Source organism: Micromonas pusilla (assembly GCF_000151265.4).
Source record: "Micromonas pusilla CCMP1545 genomic scaffold MICPUCscaffold_11, whole genome shotgun sequence".
Classification (NCBI taxonomy): domain Eukaryota; kingdom Viridiplantae; phylum Chlorophyta; class Mamiellophyceae; order Mamiellales; family Mamiellaceae; genus Micromonas; species Micromonas pusilla.
Window position 1 is genome coordinate 442,174 of NW_003315892.1, and position 17,815 is coordinate 459,988.

At 68.1% G+C, this 17,815-nt stretch overlaps 8 protein-coding genes across 8 annotated transcripts; 3 read left to right on the top strand and 5 right to left on the bottom strand.

The window, feature by feature from the left end:
* Nucleotides 1–19: 19 nt before the first annotated feature.
* On the bottom strand, nucleotides 20–1,595 carry MICPUCDRAFT_69961 (uncharacterized protein; the record flags this gene model as incomplete). Its single annotated transcript, XM_003062111.1, has 1 exon — nucleotides 20–1,595. A coding segment is annotated over one exon (1,576 nt), but the record flags the coding sequence as incomplete, so codon positions are not given.
* Nucleotides 1,596–1,749: 154 nt separating this feature from the next.
* On the bottom strand, nucleotides 1,750–4,105 carry MICPUCDRAFT_35564 (uncharacterized protein; the record flags this gene model as incomplete). Its single annotated transcript, XM_003062112.1, has 4 exons — nucleotides 3,777–4,105; nucleotides 3,555–3,673; nucleotides 2,849–3,394; nucleotides 1,750–2,652 (listed from the first exon to the last, which is right to left on the bottom strand). Exons 1-4 carry the CDS (start codon nucleotides 3,919–3,921, stop codon nucleotides 1,750–1,752), a joined length of 1,713 nt encoding a protein of 570 aa, XP_003062158.1. The 5' UTR covers nucleotides 3,922–4,105.
* Nucleotides 4,106–4,425: 320 nt separating this feature from the next.
* Nucleotides 4,426–6,443, top strand: MICPUCDRAFT_49704 (uncharacterized protein). Its single transcript, XM_003061908.1, has 3 exons — nucleotides 4,426–4,462; nucleotides 4,595–4,711; nucleotides 4,906–6,443. Exons 2-3 carry the CDS (start codon nucleotides 4,608–4,610, stop codon nucleotides 6,365–6,367), a joined length of 1,566 nt encoding a protein of 521 aa, XP_003061954.1. The 5' UTR covers nucleotides 4,426–4,462; nucleotides 4,595–4,607; the 3' UTR covers nucleotides 6,368–6,443.
* Nucleotides 6,444–6,920: 477 nt separating this feature from the next.
* On the top strand, nucleotides 6,921–9,867 carry MICPUCDRAFT_48413 (uncharacterized protein; the record flags this gene model as incomplete). Its single annotated transcript, XM_003061909.1, has 3 exons — nucleotides 6,921–6,941; nucleotides 7,164–7,888; nucleotides 8,073–9,867. 3 exons carry the CDS (start codon nucleotides 6,921–6,923, stop codon nucleotides 9,688–9,690), a joined length of 2,364 nt encoding a protein of 787 aa, XP_003061955.1. The 3' UTR covers nucleotides 9,691–9,867.
* Nucleotides 9,868–10,022: 155 nt separating this feature from the next.
* MICPUCDRAFT_20886 (uncharacterized protein) lies at nucleotides 10,023–11,236 on the bottom strand (the record flags this gene model as incomplete). The annotated part of the gene is made up of 2 exons (XM_003062113.1): nucleotides 10,023–10,575; nucleotides 10,797–11,236. The coding sequence occupies 2 exons, from the start codon at nucleotides 11,234–11,236 to the stop codon at nucleotides 10,023–10,025; spliced, it is 993 nt and encodes a 330-aa protein (XP_003062159.1).
* A 397-nt stretch (nucleotides 11,237–11,633) lies between these two features.
* Nucleotides 11,634–13,294, top strand: MICPUCDRAFT_28921 (ubiquitin). The gene is made up of 2 exons (XM_003061910.1): nucleotides 11,634–11,775; nucleotides 12,095–13,294. Exons 1-2 carry the CDS (start codon nucleotides 11,673–11,675, stop codon nucleotides 13,135–13,137), a joined length of 1,146 nt encoding a protein of 381 aa, XP_003061956.1. The 5' UTR covers nucleotides 11,634–11,672; the 3' UTR covers nucleotides 13,138–13,294.
* A 54-nt stretch (nucleotides 13,295–13,348) lies between these two features.
* On the bottom strand, nucleotides 13,349–14,722 carry MICPUCDRAFT_69976 (uncharacterized protein; the record flags this gene model as incomplete). The annotated part of the gene is made up of 1 exon (XM_003062114.1): nucleotides 13,349–14,722. One exon carries the CDS (start codon nucleotides 14,720–14,722, stop codon nucleotides 13,379–13,381), a length of 1,344 nt encoding a protein of 447 aa, XP_003062160.1. The 3' UTR covers nucleotides 13,349–13,378.
* A 382-nt stretch (nucleotides 14,723–15,104) lies between these two features.
* Nucleotides 15,105–16,112, bottom strand: MICPUCDRAFT_3862 (uncharacterized protein; the record flags this gene model as incomplete). The annotated part of the gene is made up of 1 exon (XM_003062115.1): nucleotides 15,105–16,112. A coding segment is annotated over one exon (1,008 nt), but the record flags the coding sequence as incomplete, so codon positions are not given.
* Between the last annotated feature and the right edge of the window lie 1,703 nt (nucleotides 16,113–17,815).

The window sequence follows — 17,815 nt, forward strand, 5'->3', positions numbered from 1 at the left end:
ACGCTGACGACCCTCCCCGCCGGCGCCGGGGAGGTGTGACGACGCGATGGCGAGCTCGGAGCGTCTGAGTCATCAGATGTGGAGGGGGGAACGCACGCGCACGCGTCGTCGCGTCCGACGCCTTCCGTGACCGATGCGTCGCTCTCGGCACTCCGTCGCCGCGCGCGCCGGTCGCGACGCGCGAACCGCGCCGCCGCGCGCGCGAGGATGGTGTACTCCTCCTCCTCGTCCGAGTCCGAGGACGACGCGGAGCGCGTCGCCGCGTTCGACTCCAAGCCCACCGCCGCGGCGCTGCGACGGCTCCTCGCGATGGCCGACGACAGCGACGACGAGGTGGCAACATCTCGCGGCGCGCGCGGCGGGCGATCCCCCGGCGCGAACGCCGCGGGGACGGCGTCGCGACGCCTCCGCGACGACGATGACGACGACGGACGATGGCGGTCGCGCGCGTCGTCGCTGACGCCCGCGTCGCCGTCGCGCGTCGACGCGAACGCGCGCGCCGTGGACGCGGAGGACGCGGACGACGCCGCGCTGTCGGAGCTCCGATTCGCCGCGGACGCGCTCCGCGGTCCCGGTCCCGAGGCGGACGAGCTGTTCGACGACCTGAGGGTCTTCACGAACCACCTGCGGTCGACGCGCGAGGGCGCGACGTTGCACGCGGAGAAGGCGTCGTTCGCGGTCGGCGCGCGCGCGGCCGAGGAGGCGGACGCGACGAATGCGGTCGTCGCGGCGATCCGAGAGGATGGCGCGCCGGGGCGAGACGCGACGCGCGCGCGACTGAAGATGGAAAAGACGTTGGAGGAGAAGGATAAAGCGCGGCGGAGGGTCGTCGAGCTCGCGGACGCGGCGGCGACGGCGCGGCGGCGGGCGATAAAGGACGCGCTCTCCGCGCCGAGGCACGACGTCGAGAGGGAGAGGGACCCCGAGACGAAGAAGCCGGCGCCGAGCCCGGCGCCGAAGCCAAACGCCGGCGGACTCACCGCGGAGGAGCTCGCGGCGCGGTGGAAGCGCAGGCGACGAAAGGCGCTGCTGGATCTGTTCGTCGTCGCGTCCATCGTCGGCGCCGCGTGCGCGGAGGCGGCGCAGGCGTTCGCGGAGAACCACCGGCGGGCGCGGGACCCGGCGTACGTCCCGGGGTCCGCGCGAGGGGGGAAAGGGTCGTCGACGCTCGGACGCGCGGCGAAGTCGCTCTTCGGGGGACTCCTCGCCTTGGGCGGCGGCGGCGGCGGCGCGCGTCCCGTCGGCGCGAAGGACGAGTCGCGCGCGACGAAGGGGAAGAAGGCGAGCGCGCGGGGGAAGAAGGCGAGCGCGCGGGGGAAGACGGACCGTCGACCGGCGGCGGGAATGGCGGCGCGGCGGGGGGACGGCGGGGAGGACGCGTCGGTCGTCGTCGTGCAAGCCGCGGCGTGGGACGTCAACGGCGGCGCGGCGGTGGACCCGGTGAAGGTGAGCGCGATGATGCGCCAGGAGAGGGAGGTGAGGCACGCGTTCAGCATGGGATGACGGGGACGCGTGCTGCCCGTGATGCCCTGTACATAGATAGCCCTGTACGATAGGCGAGACGACGGAAAAATGAAAGAGACAAATTTTTTCATAATTCAAGAGACAAAAATTCGCGTGCGCTCCAAAAAACAACCCAGGACCCTCCCTATTGATACAACACGTTCGTACACGCCACCGCGATCGATCCACGCATCGCTCGGCGGCCGCATCAGATTCTCCCGCGCGTCGCGTCGCGTCGATCGACGATCAGCGCGCGCTCCGGAGTCGGTTCTTCTTCTCCTTCTTCCCGTTGCCGCGTTTATCCGCGCCGCCGTTTCCGTTCCCGTTGAAGCTCCTGTCGTCCGACGCGTACCCGCTCGCGCCCATCGCCGCGAGCGCGTCCTTGTCCGGGATCCTCCCGAGCTCCCGCGCCCACGCGTACGGATCGTCATCGTCCCTCGACGCCACGGCCGCGGCCGCGGCCGCGGACGCGGACGCTCTCCTCCGCGACCGCGCGTCGGACACGACGTTGTTCCGCGCGAACGCGGGCGTCGCCGTCGCCGGCGTCGTCGCCGCCCCCAGCCCCGCGCCGAAACCGAACACTCTCTCGTCCAACGACGGCTCCGACGTCGACTCCGTCACGCTCGCGATCGCCTCCGCCGCGGTCGTCGTCGTCGTGCTGCCCATGATCCCTCCCATGCTCCCGAGCGTGTGCGCGACGGCGTGCCGCGCCAACGCGAGGTCGGCGTCGTACACCGCGCGGTGGACCACAACCTCGCCATCCTTCCTCGCGCGCGTCTGCACCATCGGCCTGCCTCCCGTAAGAATCTCATCCACGGACTCCTCGACGTTGTGCGCGACCCAGAACGAGCGCTCGTGCATCTCGATGACGATCGGGAACGTCGCCGGACCCGCGCGCTCCATGATGGTCTTCTGGCATCCGCGCGCCCTCGCCTCGTCGTCGCCGAGCGTCACGGACTGAATGCCGCCGACGAGGTCCTTCAGCGTCGGGTTCTGGATCAAGTTCTCCAGGAGCTGCCCGTGCGCGGTCCCGACGAGCTGCACGCCTCGCTCCGCGATCGTTCTGCACGCGAGCGCCTCCGCCTCGGTGCCGATCTCGTCCACGATGATCACCTCCGGCATGTGGTTCTCCACCGCCTCGATCATCACCTGAGGGTCGAGGGTCCATACGAGCGATGATATCGGGGTGGAGTTGAAAGGCGTCAGAAGCGGAGTTGAAAGGCGTCGTGGGCGGGGATTGAAAGCGAGGGACCCTGGGCGGAGAGATGCGCCGGGAAAAGTCCTTAAGGATCGGCGTTCACGACGCCAACGCGGTCGTATGGGAACCAGTGTGAGGAGAACGCACCTTGTGCTGCGCCGACGGCTCGGGGACTTGCATCCGGCGCGCGCCGCCGATCGCGGGGTGCGGGACGTCGCCGTCGCCGCCGATCTCGTTGCTCGTGTCGATGATGACCACGCGCTTGCCGAGCTCGTCGCTCAGCACGCGCGCCATCTCTCGGATCACCGTCGTCTTCCCCACCCCGGGCCGCCCGAGAAACAAACACGATTCGCTCGAGCCGAGCAAGTCTTGTATCATGTCGACGTGGCCGTTCACCGCGCGTCCGACCCTGCAGGTCAGCCCGACGATCTTCCCGGCGCGGTTGCGTATGCACGATATCCGGTGCAGCGTCCCCTCGATCCCGGCGCGGTTGTCGCCGCCGAAATCGCCGACGCTCGCCTCCGCCTTGCGCAGATCCTCCGCCGTCACGGGCGCCGCGCGAAGGCACTCGTCCGGGACGGCGTCGCCGACGAAGCGCGCGACGGGACACCGCCCGAGGTCGAGGATCACCTCGACGAGGCTCGCGCGGTGCGGGTGGCACATCAGCACCTCGCGCACGTCCGACGGGAGCATCTGACAAACGCACGACGCGAGGGAGGGGACGGGAGAGGCGAGAGGACGGTCAGCGGCGGCGCGGCGGGACGGATCGATCGACTGATCGTTGAACGACGGAAGGGAATATAATATTTCGCGCGACCGACGAGACGACTTGGGGGGGTGGATCGGATCGCACCCCGATCATCGCGTCCAGGTCGTCGCGGTACGTCGTGAACCCGTCCGCGTCTCTGACCGCGCAGTCGTGCTCTTCCGGGAAGCACGGCGCGTCCGCGGCTCCGCAGTCTCGCGCGGCGCCTGCGACGAGGAAGATGACGAGACGATCAGTCGTCGCGCGTCGGTTTGTTTGGAATAAGAATTTAAAAGTCGCGCGACGCGTCCTCTCCCGGATCGCGCGCACCTTTGATGGACGCCCTGCGCGTCGCGGCCTTGCCGCTCTTGGGACTCTTCCCGGACGCCTTGACGCGGTCGTTCCCGTTAGAGGAGCATCGCGCGTGGAGTCGCGCGCGCGGGACGACCGCGACGCGAGAGACCGTCGCGCGCATCGTCGCGATGTTGTTCGTTGAGACGATTGTTTCGCTTCCGTAGCGTTTCGATCGCGCTCGAAGGGCGGGGCGTCGCGCGCGGCGCGAGACGTCTTCGGCTCCGAAGCGCGCGCGGGCGATGACTCGAGGGCGTTCGCCGACGTTCGATCGGTCGCGCACGTCGCGGGGACGGTCGCGTGTGCCGCCGCGGGGGGCTTTGACCGCTCGCGCGAGGTTCGGCGAAAAGTCTGCAGTCCCGCGTTTTTTTCGCGCGCGAGATTTTCAAAGTGACGCGTGGCGGTCAAGCGGTGGCTCTACCGGAGGATTTTTTTAGAAATTGACAGCGAGGCGCGCGATGAATCTCGTGAATCTTCAACGGGTCGAAACCGAGCGGCGGTCGGTCTAACAACTTACCCCGACCGGAGCGAAAATTGCGGCTGCCCGAAGATATTCGGCCCCTTTTCGCGTCGCGTCGCACCCTCGAAGCGTCGGACTCGCGCACTCACGCACGCGCGGCTGGTCGAACCCACCGTCGCCGCCGAACTCCCTCGCCCCTCACACGGTGCGTCGACGTCTCGGAACTCTCCTCCGCGCGCGCGTCGCGCGATTCCGCGCGCTTCCGTCGCCGCGCGCCGTCGCTGACGGTCGATTCCCCCCCCCGCCGTCCGGCAATCGATCAATCGTCGCTCTACAGGTTTAGGGTCGTCATGGCTCTATCCACGCGCGCGGTGACGCTCAAGGCGTCGTGCGCGCCGAACCTTCGCGCGGTCCGCCGCGCGGGCGCGCGTCGCGCCGCCGCGATCACGACCAGGTGCGACATCGCGCGCGCTCGGCCCTCGCGCGTCGCGCGTCGTCGCCGCCGCCTCCGCCGATCCGTCCGGTCTCGTCCTCGAAGAAGAGAGAGAGAAAGAAAGAAAAGCCCCGCCGCCGCCTCCGCGCGTCCCGCCGCCGCCCCCCGCGCTGAGCGCGCTGACGCCCCACCCCCTCCCGTCCCCCCACCCGCAGAGCGGTCATCACGCCGTCCGCGCAGCCGGACGCGCTGTACGACGCCCCCGACCGCGCGAACAAGCAGATCTCCGCGACCGGCGCGTCGCTCGCGAACTGGAGCCCGTCGTCGTGGAAAGACCGCGAGGCGCTCCAGCAGCCCAACTACGTCGACCAGGCTGAGCTCGAGGTGGCGCTGAGTGAGATCGCGAACCGCCCGCCGCTGGTCTTCGCGGGCGAGGTGCGCGGGCTCCAGGCGCAGCTCGCGAACGCGGCGGCGGGGAACGCGTTCGTGCTCTTCGGCGGCGACTGCGCGGAGTCGTTTAAAGAGTTCAACACGAATCACATCCGCGACACGTACCGGGTGTTGCTTCAGATGTCCGTGGTGTTGATGTACGGCGCGGGCGTTCCCGTCGTGAAGCTCGGGAGGATGGCTGGGCAGTTCGCGAAGCCGCGATCGGAGGACCTCGAGACGATCGACGGCGTGTCGTTGCCGTCGTACCGCGGCGACAACATCAACTCGTCCGAGTTTACGGAGGAGGCGCGGCGTCCGGATCCGTCGCGGCTCATCCGAGCGTACGACCAGTCCTGCAGCACGCTGAACCTCCTCCGCGCGTTCTCGTCGGGCGGCTACGCGTCCATGCAGCGCGTCACCAAGTGGAACCTGGACTTCATGGAGGGCGAAAAGGAGGGCGCGGAGTACCGCGAGCTCGCCGACCGAGTGGACGCGGCGCTGAACTTCATGGCGGCGTGCGGCATCGACGAGGACCACCCGACGATGAAGTCCACGGACTTTTACACCGCGCACGAGGCGCTGCACCTCGGGTACGAGGAGCAGCTCACGAGGTTGGACAGCACGACGGAGGAGTTCTACGGCTGCTCCGCGCACTTTTTGTGGTGCGGCGAGCGCACGCGGCAGCCCGACGGCGCGCACATGGAGTACTTCCGCGGCGTGTCCAACCCGATCGGGATCAAAATCTCGGACAAGTCCGACGGGGACTCCGTCGTGTCGCTCGTGAAGTCGCTGAACCCTGAGAACGTCCCCGGGAGGATAACGCTCATCTCGCGCATGGGCGCCGCGAAGCTCCGCGAGCACCTCCCTCGCCTCATCACCGCCGTCGAGGACGCGGGACTGAACGTCCTCTGGGTCAGCGACCCCATGCACGGCAACACCATCAAGACGGAGAACGGGTTCAAGACGCGGCCGTTCGAGCGCGTCCGGGACGAGATCATGGCGTTCTTCGAGGTGCACGAGCAGATGGGGACGCACCCCGGCGGCGTCCACCTCGAGATGACGGGGAAGAACGTCACGGAGTGCACGGGGGGCACGGCGACCGTCACCGAGGGGGATCTGGAGCTGCGGTACGAGACCGAGTGCGACCCGCGACTGAACGCGAGCCAGGCGCTGGAGCTGGCGTTTTTGATGGCGAAGGAGCTCGGGGAGATGCGGGCGCGGCGCGGCGTGCCGCCGTCGCCGCCGTGACGCGCGAGCGAGCGAGGCGGTAGAAGAAGAGAGCGGCGCGACTATTTGTGAATGACTGACGACTCATCAGAGTGATATTTCTTCGACCCGGCCCGGGTTGATCGATCGAGAGGTACATACAGTACAATTTTCATCGGCCAGTTGAAACGGGACGCGATCAAATGTTGAAACCGAGGGACGGGTGAAAATTCTCGCGGCACGTGTCAGGATATATTCTCGCTCGCTCGCGCTCGTTTCCCGCGTCCAACTCGGAGCGAGGCGACGTCACCCGGCGGCGGCACATCGCGACGCGCGAGCGCCGACGTCCCGTCCGCGCGCACACCACGAACCGCGAGAGACTTTCGTGAAGAAGTCCTCGCCGCCTCACACGCCGTCGCTCGGCCCGTCGCCCGCGCGCTTCGGCCGCGGCGTAACCCGCGCGTCGGGAACGGCGTCTCTCTTAGCCAGCGGTCGCCACCGGCGCGGCGCGGCGCGCGAGACCGGCGCGGTAGATCGTCGCGCGCGCGCGATCGCGTGACCGCGCGGAGTAGAAACCGCGCGCGGAATCGCGACGATGTCGTCCTCGATCGTTTCGGTGCGTCCCGCGCGGATTGAACCTCCCGCGCGTCGCGGACGCGCCATCCGCGCGGCGCGGCGTCGTCCGACGAAAGTATATTCCTTCGACGAGTTTCTTTTCGCCGCGTCGCGCGCGTCGACGACGACGACGTCGCGCGCCGCCGTCCCCGTCCGCGTCCATCGCGTCGCTGACCAAGACATCGCGCGCCCGCCCGCCTTCGCGCGTGTTCCTCTTCTCCAGGGTCTCGAGCGGCTCGTCGCCGCGGTGCCGCGCGTGCGGCAGGTCTCGCCCGGGCTCGCGACGCCGCTGCGAGGAGGTCGCCTCTTCGCGCGCGGATCGCTCCGAGGCGACGAATCCTCCTCCTCCTCCGCGCCGTTCGCGTCCAAGGTGGTCTTCACGACGCGGCGGCTCGCGTCCAAGGCGCGGAACGTGATCCCGAAGATCCCGCCGCGGGCGGCGTTCAACGACGACGAGGGCGGCGCGACCGCCGGCGTCGAGGTCATCGACCGCGAGAAGATGGAGAAGAGCGACGGCGTCGTCGACGCGCCGCCGCCGCTCCCGTCCGCCCAATACTCGCCGACCCCGCCGGACCTGGACGCGATCATGGAAGCGGCCGCGGAGTTTAAGATCAACCTCCCTCCCTCGATCGCGTCCGTCGCGGACAAGGTGAAGACGGAGGTGAAGAAGCTGCGGGCCAAGGGACGCGAGCTGACGTACCCGCCGCTGCCCGTCGTGCAGACGTTCGACGAGCTCTTGCGGTTCGCGCACGTCGCGGCGCTGAACGGCGCGCCGAAGGAGACCATCGAGGCGTTCTTCGACAAGTCCGGCGAGGACGTAGTCGTCATCGAGCTCGAGAGCGTGAAGCAGAAGCTGTTCATCGCGACGAACCACGCGTCCAAGACGCACACGATATCGTTCCGAGGGACGACGAACCTCACCAACGTGGTGCAGAACATCCGTCTGAGGTGCGTTCTATACACTGGTCCCCATACGACCGCGTCGGCGTGGTGAACGCTGATCCTTAAGGACTTTTCCCGGCGTGTCTCTCCGCCCACCCCCCGCTTTCAATCCCCGCCCTCGACGCCTTTCAACTCCATCTGACGCCTTTCAACTCCACCCCGACGTTCGCTCGTATGGAACGACCCTCAGCTCCAACCCGGTGCGCGCGTCCGGGAGGCTCGCGAGCGTGGGGCGGTCTCTCTCCGGCGCGTTCGCGGGGCTCCCATCTATGCCGCGGCTGGGCATCGGCGGCATCGGGGGCCCTGGTCGGAGCGACGAGAGCGATAAGGACGGCGACGGGTCCGGGTCGTTCGATGAGGACGACGACGACGAAGTGTGCGCCAACATCGACTTCGACGCGCCGGACGGCGAGTACGCGCTCAGGGGCTGCACGGACCACCTCCCCATGCACCGCGGGTATCGCATCGTCGCGAGGGCGTGCCGCGACGCGCTCGCGAGCTACGTCGTGCCCGGGTACGACGTGCAGCTCACGGGGCACTCGCTCGGCGGCGCCGTCGCCGTCGCCGTCGCGCTGTTGTATCAGTCGGCGGGGGTGAACGTCGTCAAGGTCGTGACGTTCGGCGCGCCCAAGCTCGGGCCGAGAGAGACGCGCGAAGCCGCGGAGACGCTGAACATCTTGAGGGTGGTGCAGAAGGACGACATCATCCCGCTGCTGCCGATGTCGCGGCCGTTCGTGCGGAAGCCGTACGTGCACCTGGGCGAGGGCGTGATGTTGGACAACGACACGCCGGGGCGGTACGCGAACCTCACGAACGAGTGGGGCACCGCGGGGATTTTGTGGCGGCAACAGGCGCACTTGGGGTACGCGTCCGGGAAGATGGATCGCGCCGCGGTTGCGGTGGAGGAGGATCGCGGCGGCGGCGGGCTCGGGCGCGGGCGCGACGTGGACGTCCTCGTGTCGGCCGACGACGCGGACGCGGCGATCGGCAGCGTCGGCGGCGTAGGCACTGGTATCGGCGAGGAGAGGGAAGGACGGTGGGCCTCCGCGAGGAAGCGCCTCGCGTCGCTGCGTGCGAACCTGCGCGAGGGTATCGCGACGAGGGTCGCGCGCGCGGGGGAAGTCGTCGTCGCGGCCACGCCCGGCGTCGGCGTCGGCGGCGTTGTCGCCGCGGCGTCGGCGTCCGTCGCGGCGAAAAGCGGGGACGCCTCCGCGGCGGCCAACGCGTTCAACCTCCAGGCGCTGCCGATGTCCGAGAACGAGTGGGCCGCGGAGGTCGCGGAGTGGGCGCACGCGCCTCACGAGAACTCCGCGGCGACGAGCGCGAGTCTCTCGACCTCGGACCCCGCGCCGTTCGACGACGTCGAGGGGGAGCTGTTCGTCCGGCTCGCGGAGACTGAGGGCGGCGCGGGCGCGGCGGCGGCTGCGGCGGCGACGGAGTGGGAAAAGGCGACGTCCAGGGCGGACGCCGCGGAGAGCGACGCCAGCGTCTCCGCGGTGGCGGCGGTCGCGGCGGCGAACAACATCGTCGCCGCGTCGGATCAGATCGCGAACGACCGCGCCGGGCCGACGATCTTCCAGGCGCTGTGGCGGCTCCGGTCGCAGCCCGCGATGGAGCGCACGGATCGTCTGGAGTCGCACCGGATGCGTCGGTACGTCAAGGCGATCGAGGCCGCGATGGAGGCTGGGCCGGTGCAGACGTCTCTGAGGGGGGTGTACACCGGTCAGCTGGAGGACGACGTCGGGCTCGACATGGAAGAGGACGACGGCGACGGCGGCCTCGCGTCGTGGATGTCCTGGTCGCGATGACGGGACCGAGGGATCGACGAACGAAGAAGACGGACGGCCCTGAAAAGAAATGGAAAAAATGGAAAAGAAGAGAAAGCGGAAGCGCGCGCGGACGTCAACACGGTCTTGCGTTGACGACCCGAAGCCGCGGCCGACGAACGAAAAATACCTACGAAAATAAATAAATAAACACGTTGCAATGCGAGATATGAAACGTTGCGCGAACCGTGCTGCTGCACTGCAGCGCGTGAAACACTTTACAAAATCGCCGTCGAATAATAACCTACTGTAATCGAACGCGCGGGAAGACCGCGCCGACGACCCCGTCGCGTCGATGAAGTCGACGCCACCGCTCAAATTTCATCCTTCGCGGAGAGGAGCTCCTGCTCCGTGAACACGATCGTGTCCTTGCAAAATTCGCACGTCATCTCCACGACCCCTTGCTCCTTGATGATGCTCTCCACCTCCGCCCGCCCCATCGACGCGAGCGCGCGCATCATCCGCGTCCGCAAATCGTCCAAATCGCACGGCCCGTACGACGGCGTCGACCTGCTCGCCGTGTCCTCGATCACGCCGAGGTCGCCCAACACCTTCGCGGCGATCGTCCGCGCGTCCCACCCGTCCGCGATCATGTCCGTCGTCGACGGCAGCGCCGCGATGCTCTTCTCCAACGCGCTCACCGTCTCCTCGGACGCGAACGGCAACACCTGCACCATGTACCCGCCGGCGCTTCGAATCTCCAGGGCCCTGTCCAGGCTCACGCCGACCGCGATCGCGGACGTGACCTGCTCGCTCTCGAGCATGTACGTCGCGACGTCCTCCGCGATCTCGCCGGTGACGATGTTCACCATGCCGGTGAACGGCTGCTTCCAGTCCGGGTGCGCGCGCGAGACGCTCAGAATGCCTCTGCGGGTCGTTCCGCGGGCGGAGTTATAGGCGCGTCAGTCGGAGTCGTGAGGCGTCGAGGGCGGGCGTTGAAACCGAGGCGCGGGCGTTGAAACCGAGGCGCGGGCGTTGAAACCGAGGCGCGGGCGGAGAGAGACGCACGCCGGGAGAGAGAGTCCTTAAGGATCGGCGTTCACCGCGCAAACGGGGTCGTATGGAAACCAGTGTGAGATGGCACGCACTTGCCGACCGCCGCGCCGACGTTCAGCTTGCCGTCGGGGCGCAGCGGCGGGTCCGCGCTCGGGTTCGCGCACATCCCCTTCACCATCCCGCGGTTGTCGCTGATCGCCATGATCGTTCCTATCGGGCCGTCGCCCTTGAACGTGATTTGGACCGTCTCGTCGTCGCCTTTGAAGACGCCGAGGAGGAGCGCGCTGAGCATCGTTCGCCCGAGCGCCGCGGTCGCGGTCGGCGCGGTCTTGTGACGCGACACCGCGTCCGCGACCACCTTCGTGCCGACGACGGCGACGACGGAGACCTCCTGGTTCGCGGACATGACGCGGTAGATCTCGTCGTCCGCGCTCGCGCGCGCGGTCACGGCTCTGCTGGACCCTCGCGCCGCGCGACGACGCGCGGACGACGCCGGGGCGACGGCGCCGCCGCATCGCGCGCGGAACGGCATCGCTCGGGGGACGACCGACGCGGCGGCGCGGCGGACGGGGGTCCTCAAGCGAGACGCGGCGTACGCGCATCGGCCGGCGAGCGGTGCCGCGAGCACGGCGGCGGCGGCGGCGGCGGGCATCGTGCGCGTCTGTCGTCCTCGCGCGCGCGTCGGGGTGGCGCGACGTCGGCGACGGATGAGCGCTCAGAAGCACGGGACGGGGACGGGAATCTACGTCACGTACGATCGGTCGGTCGGTCACGGTGGAGACGACCGGTGAAACGACGGTCTAACGACGAGTTAATCGGCGGCGCCGAAAGCGTGGACGAAAATGGCGCGACGGATGCGGATTCTTGGCGCGAGAGACGTCATCGCCTCGAAAAGCACGAGGCGGAAGACAAGACGTCTCACACCATCGACGCGCGTGCTTCGACCGCACACGAACACAGCAGACAACATGCAGATCTTCGTCAAGACCCTCACCGGCAAGACCATCACCCTGGAGGTCGAGTCCTCGGACACGATCGACAACGTGAAGGCTAAGATCCAGGACAAAGAGGGTGCGTCCCGCGCGCGCGTGCCACGAATTTGAACGACGATCGCGGTCGTCGTGGCGCGAGATCTGGCACCCTCGTTTGAAACGTCGCGAGTCTCGAGGACGCGCGCGGCGGAAGAGGGGCCCGATTCCGCCCGTGACCCGATTTCGTTTGCCATCCTTTCGCGTTTCGACCCGATCTCGCGCCGCGTTCCCGCGACGCGCGCGCCTCGCGCCGCGTCGTCGCCGGCCGCGGCCTATCTTTCTTCACGCTTCGAAATATCCAAGAATTAAAGAGCGACGACGAGCGAGCGAGATCTGACTCCCACGGCTTCGTTTCGCAGGCATTCCCCCCGACCAGCAGCGCCTCATCTTCGCGGGCAAGCAGCTCGAGGACGGGCGCACGCTCGCGGACTACAACATCCAGAAGGAGTCGACGCTCCACCTCGTGCTCCGCCTCCGCGGTGGCATGCAGATCTTCGTGAAGACCCTCACCGGCAAGACCATCACCCTGGAGGTGGAGTCTTCAGACACGATCGACAACGTGAAGGCTAAGATCCAGGACAAGGAGGGCATCCCCCCCGACCAGCAGCGCCTCATCTTCGCGGGCAAGCAGCTCGAGGACGGGCGCACGCTCGCGGACTACAACATCCAGAAGGAGTCGACGCTCCACCTCGTGCTCCGCCTCCGCGGTGGCATGCAGATCTTCGTGAAGACCCTCACCGGCAAGACCATCACCCTGGAGGTGGAGTCTTCAGACACGATCGACAACGTGAAGGCTAAGATCCAGGACAAGGAGGGCATCCCCCCCGACCAGCAGCGCCTCATCTTCGCGGGCAAGCAGCTCGAGGACGGGCGCACGCTCGCGGACTACAACATCCAGAAGGAGTCGACGCTCCACCTCGTGCTCCGCCTCCGCGGTGGCATGCAGATCTTCGTGAAGACCCTCACCGGCAAGACCATCACCCTGGAGGTGGAGTCTTCAGACACGATCGACAACGTGAAGGCTAAGATCCAGGACAAGGAGGGCATCCCCCCCGACCAGCAGCGCCTCATCTTCGCGGGCAAGCAGCTCGAGGACGGGCGCACGCTCGCGGACTACAACATCCAGAAGGAGTCGACGCTCCACCTCGTGCTCCGCCTCCGCGGTGGCATGCAGATCTTCGTGAAGACCCTCACCGGCAAGACCATCACCCTGGAGGTGGAGTCTTCGGACACGATCGACAACGTGAAGGCGAAGATCCAGGACAAGGAGGGCATCCCCCCCGACCAGCAGCGCCTCATCTTCGCGGGCAAGCAGCTCGAGGACGGGCGCACGCTCGCGGACTACAACATCCAGAAGGAGTCGACGCTCCACCTCGTGCTCCGCCTCCGCGGTGGCAACTGAGCGCCGCATTGGCGTCTTAGCATCGGCGTCACGCGAGGACGACCCGTCCCGGCGACAGCTGTATTAGGTTCGCCCGTGCTTTCCTCGGTCCCCGCATAGCCTCACGAGAACCGAACTGTACCACGATGATTGTAATGAAACGTCCGAACGTCGCGCCAAAAGATCTACTACGTACTCTACTGTACTCTACGTGTGCAGTACACATCGCGCGAAAATCATCGACTTCGTTGGTTTCAACTCGCTAGACTACGCCGCGCTGCTCGCTCTCTCGCAGTCGCCGAGCTCCCTCGCCGCCTCGGCGGCGGCTTCCTTCGCGGCCACCTCCCTCGCGGCTCTGTACTCCGCGTCGCTCGCCCATCTCTGATAATCTGCGCCCAACCCTTTCAAAAACACCGTCTGCAACGCCTTCAGCGTCGTCCGCATCACCGCGTCGCCCACCTTCTCCGCGAACGACTGAGGCAGCAGCGCGAATGCCCCCGGCGGGTCCACGCCCACGCCGATGTCCGCCCACCCGGCGATGACGCTCTCGTCCTCCCTCGCCTTCCCGACCACCATCTTGCTCGGCTCCTCCTCCTCGCCGCCCGGGCCGGTCCGCCGCAGCGGCGGTCCCGCGAGCGAGTCGTCGCCGGCGCTTCGCCACCGGAAGCACGTCGTCCCGCGGAACACGAACAGATCGTTCACGCCGAGCTCCTCCACAACCTTCCCCTCGACGCGGCACGAGATCGCCTCGATGAGGACGCACGGGCCGATGAGCGCGACGTCCTCGCGCTCGGGGCGTCCCATCGGCGTCGCGACCGGGATCTCGATCGCGCTCGCGTCGTCGCCGTTCGCCTCCGCCTCTCTCGCCTTTTCCTCCGCGGCGGCGATCGCGGCGGCTTCTTCCTCTCTGAATGCGACGGACTTCCCGCCCGGCTCGCCCCTCTGCCCGGTCCACGTCTGGACAACCTCGCCGTCGTCGATGAGTCGCACGCGCACGCGCACCACGGGCTTGACCTCCAACGAGAGGAACTTCAGCCCCGGGATCTCGAGCTGGAAGAGCGAGTCCGACCCCGGGACGCGCTTCATCTGCGCGCCCATCGGGAGCTCGATGCCGACGTACTGATCCACGGGCAGGCGCATGTAGTCTGACAGCGAGTACGCCGGGTCGTCCACCTCCGGAGTGGGCACGATGACCTGCAGCGCGCATCGAAGGTTCGACGGGAACACGACGCCCTTGGTCTCCTCGACGCAGACCATCTTCCCGGTGTCGTCCGTCGCGCACGCGGGCTCGGACGTCGACGCGGAGACGACGGAGGAAGATTGAGATTTCGCGCGAACGAATCGCGCGGCCCTGGTCGCCGCGGCGCGGGGGGACGCGCGCGGCGCGACGCGATATCGCGCGGCCGAGCCGCGCGAGGCGGGAGGGACGCGGGGGCGCATCGCCGCGCGCGCGGCGGAAGCGCTCGCCATGCTCGCGGCGCGAACGGAGAAGCGGCGTCGGCGTCTCGGCGCGCGACGGTCTGCGCGGGCGCGCGACGCGGATACGCAGCGAGTGGCCGTGAGCGACCGCGTCGTCGTCGACAGCTGTCGTCGACTGCGAGTGCATTCTTCCTCGTACGTGCCGTGTGCTGTGCTATCTCTACGTAAGTAACGAGCGCGTACTCTCGTCGTCAGTGCCACGCCGCGGGCTCCACCGCGCAGGATAACCCCGCGCCCAGGTGTTCCGCGTGCGTCGCGTCTCTCTTCCGCCCCGGGGACATCGGATCCTCCGCCGTCATCGCGTCCTGGGCCCCGTGCCGCTCGCCGCCGCCGCCGTCGCTGAACCGCCTGAGCCCTCCGCCGCCGCCGCCGCCGAACTCGGACCCGCCGCCGCCGCCGCCGCCGCCGCCGCCGCCGCCGTCGCGGCTCGGGTCGCTCCTTCGCCCTCGCGCCCTCATCGCGAGCCCCTGCCGCGCTCTCAACGCCGCGGCGGCCTCCTGCAGCGCGATCTCCGCGGCCATCGTCAGCCGGATCGCCTCCACGTGCGGCCAGGTCGCCGCCTCGCCGTTGCGAATGAACCTCGCCATCTCGTCGTCGTTCGGGTGCCGCAACACCCGCAGGTAGTCGCGGAATTGAAGCTGCGGCAGCACCGTGATGTGCCCGCGGAAGTCCTGGACCAAGATGCCCTGCAGCGTGCGCACCATACGCAAGTTCAGAAGGTCCACCTCGAGGAGTTTTTGCACGCCGTACTTGATGTTCAGCAGGAGGTACTTGGCGACGCGGAGGAGCTTGATCACCGCGGCGCGGCGGTCGTTGCTTCTCGCGGCGCGCGACAGCCTTCGGCCTTGGCCTTCCTCCGCGAGGTGCAACACGAAGTTCACGTGCGGGTTCACCTGCGACACGATGAAGTTGTTGCAGTTGAACAGCTCCGTGAGGCGAGCCGCGGGGATGTCCGCGGTGATCGTGCCGTCGAACGACGACACGCCGGGCGGGTGAAACGCGATGAGCTCGCCGGTTTTTTCATCCTTCGCGAGGAGCTCGAACGGACGCATCAGACCCGGGAGCGCGCACGACGCGTTCACGGCGGTTCGTATCACCACCTGCGGCGCGGTGAAGTGGTTCAGCACGAACCCGTGGCCGCTGCCCACGGAGATTTGAATCGACACCGCGCGTTTGCTGATCACGAACGCCTCCGCGAACGTGACGTCGCCAAAGTACGCCCTCGTCGTCTCCGCGAAATTTTCCGACGACATCAGCACCGAGTTCTGCACAAAGTTGATGACCATCTTCCACACGGGGGGGAACCACCGGACGCCGTGCCGCGAGCTCAAGTCCGGTCTAATCGTCTTCAGAAGCTCCTCCTCCGGGAACATCGATATGAACGCCGCGACGATGCTCCCGCCGGACGTGCCGGAGATGACCTGCGGCAGGAGGCCCTCCTGAAGCAGCACCTTGATGACGCCGAAATGGTACATCGCGAGCGCGCCGCCGCCGCTGAGGCACAGCGCGGTCCGACCTAACGACCGATGCGCTTCGGAGACGAGGCGGAGCATGTCCGGGACGCGGTTGTCCACGCCGATCGCGCGCGGAAGCCCGGAGGGTAACGACGGGATCGCCGCCGCGCCGCCGCCGCCGAGACCGCCGCCGAGACCGCCGCCGAGACCGCCGCCGAGACCGCCGCCGAGACCGCCGATCTGACCGCCGCCGCCGATCTCGCCCAAGAACCGCACGCTCCTGCACACCTCGCGCACGAACTCCTCCGCGACGATCTTCGTCCCCGTCCGCGCTTGCCCGCGCGCGCCGGGCTTGAACAGCTGATCGATCCCGCCAAAGTTTCGATGCAGCACCGTCCGCAGCGCCAAGCCGAGCGCCGCGACGTCGCCGCTCTCCCTCGCCTGACGCATCACCGCGAGGTAGATGCGACACAGCGCGGCGTCGTACGACACCGCGCTGTCCGAAGTTTCGTCTCGCCGCCACTCGTCCCCGCCCTCGCCCAAGTCCGCGGGGAGCTTATCTAAGAGCGACGCGACGCCCGCGTACTCGCGGTACGTCGTCGCCTTCTCGAGCGCCGCCAAGAGTTTATTCCGCTCCCGCGCCATCGTGACGTTCGCCCTGCCGCTGTGATCGATCGTGCCGCTCCGCATCTCCCCCATCATCACCTTACCCCGCGTCAGCCACCGCGGGAGCGCGTGCTTGTTAAGCAACACCGCGAGGTGCACGAGTCCGAACAGCACGAGGTTCAGGAGGAGCAGCACCAGCTCCGCGGCGACGAGCGCGAGCGACAGCCCGTGCGCGGCGGCGTTGGGAAACGCGGGCGGAAGCATCGCGAGGAAGGCGACGAACGCGATGACGACGCAGAACCTGCGGAAGATGTGCAGGCCCATGAACAGCCACAGGTGCCAGCCCGCGATCGTCGCGAGCACCACGAGCGCGGTCGCGAGCGTGGAGTAGAAGACGATGTGGAAGACGACGCCGCGGTTCAGCCGTTGCCACGCGAAGCGATAAATCTCCACGCCCGCGGGGCCGAAGCGTCCGAGTTGCCGCTCCAGGGTGTCGGACAGCAGGCTGCTCACGCTGCTGACGCGCTTGATGAAGGACCACTCCGTGTCTTTTTTGGTTTTACTGTGCGACAGGCGCATGTCGAAGACGCCGTCGGGGAATCGATTCGCGCTCGCCGCCGCCGCCGCCGCCGCCGTCGGCGACGACGTCGGCGACTCGTCCCCCGTCGTCGCCGCGCCGTCCGCGGGAACGAACAGGTGCCCGACCGCGGGGAGGTTCCGCGCGACGGACGTGAGCCTCTGGACGACGCCGCGGCCTCGCCCGGCGCCGACGCCCTGAGGACGCGAGCTCGCTTCCGGCGGGGTCTCGCCGTCGCTGTGGCTTCGGTGATGATGTGTCGCCGCGGCGCGCTTCACGCGCGAGATCGGGTCCGCGGGCGAGCCTCGATCGGACGACGACCGCGCCGGGGACGCGTCGTCGCCCGGCGCCGCGATGGAGGCGTTCGCGTCGTCGTTCGCGTCGTCGTCGAGGGTCATCATGACCGCGTCCTCGTCCTCGCGCGCGCCCGCGCCGCCCTCCGCCATCGCTTCTATCTGTTGGCGGAGTCTCGCTTTAATTCAACGCGAACGAACAACGAACGACGCGTCCTTCTGAGAGAACTTCAGAAAGTTCGACGCGCGCTCCGCTCTCGCCGCGCGTCCTCTCGCCCGCGGACCCCGCG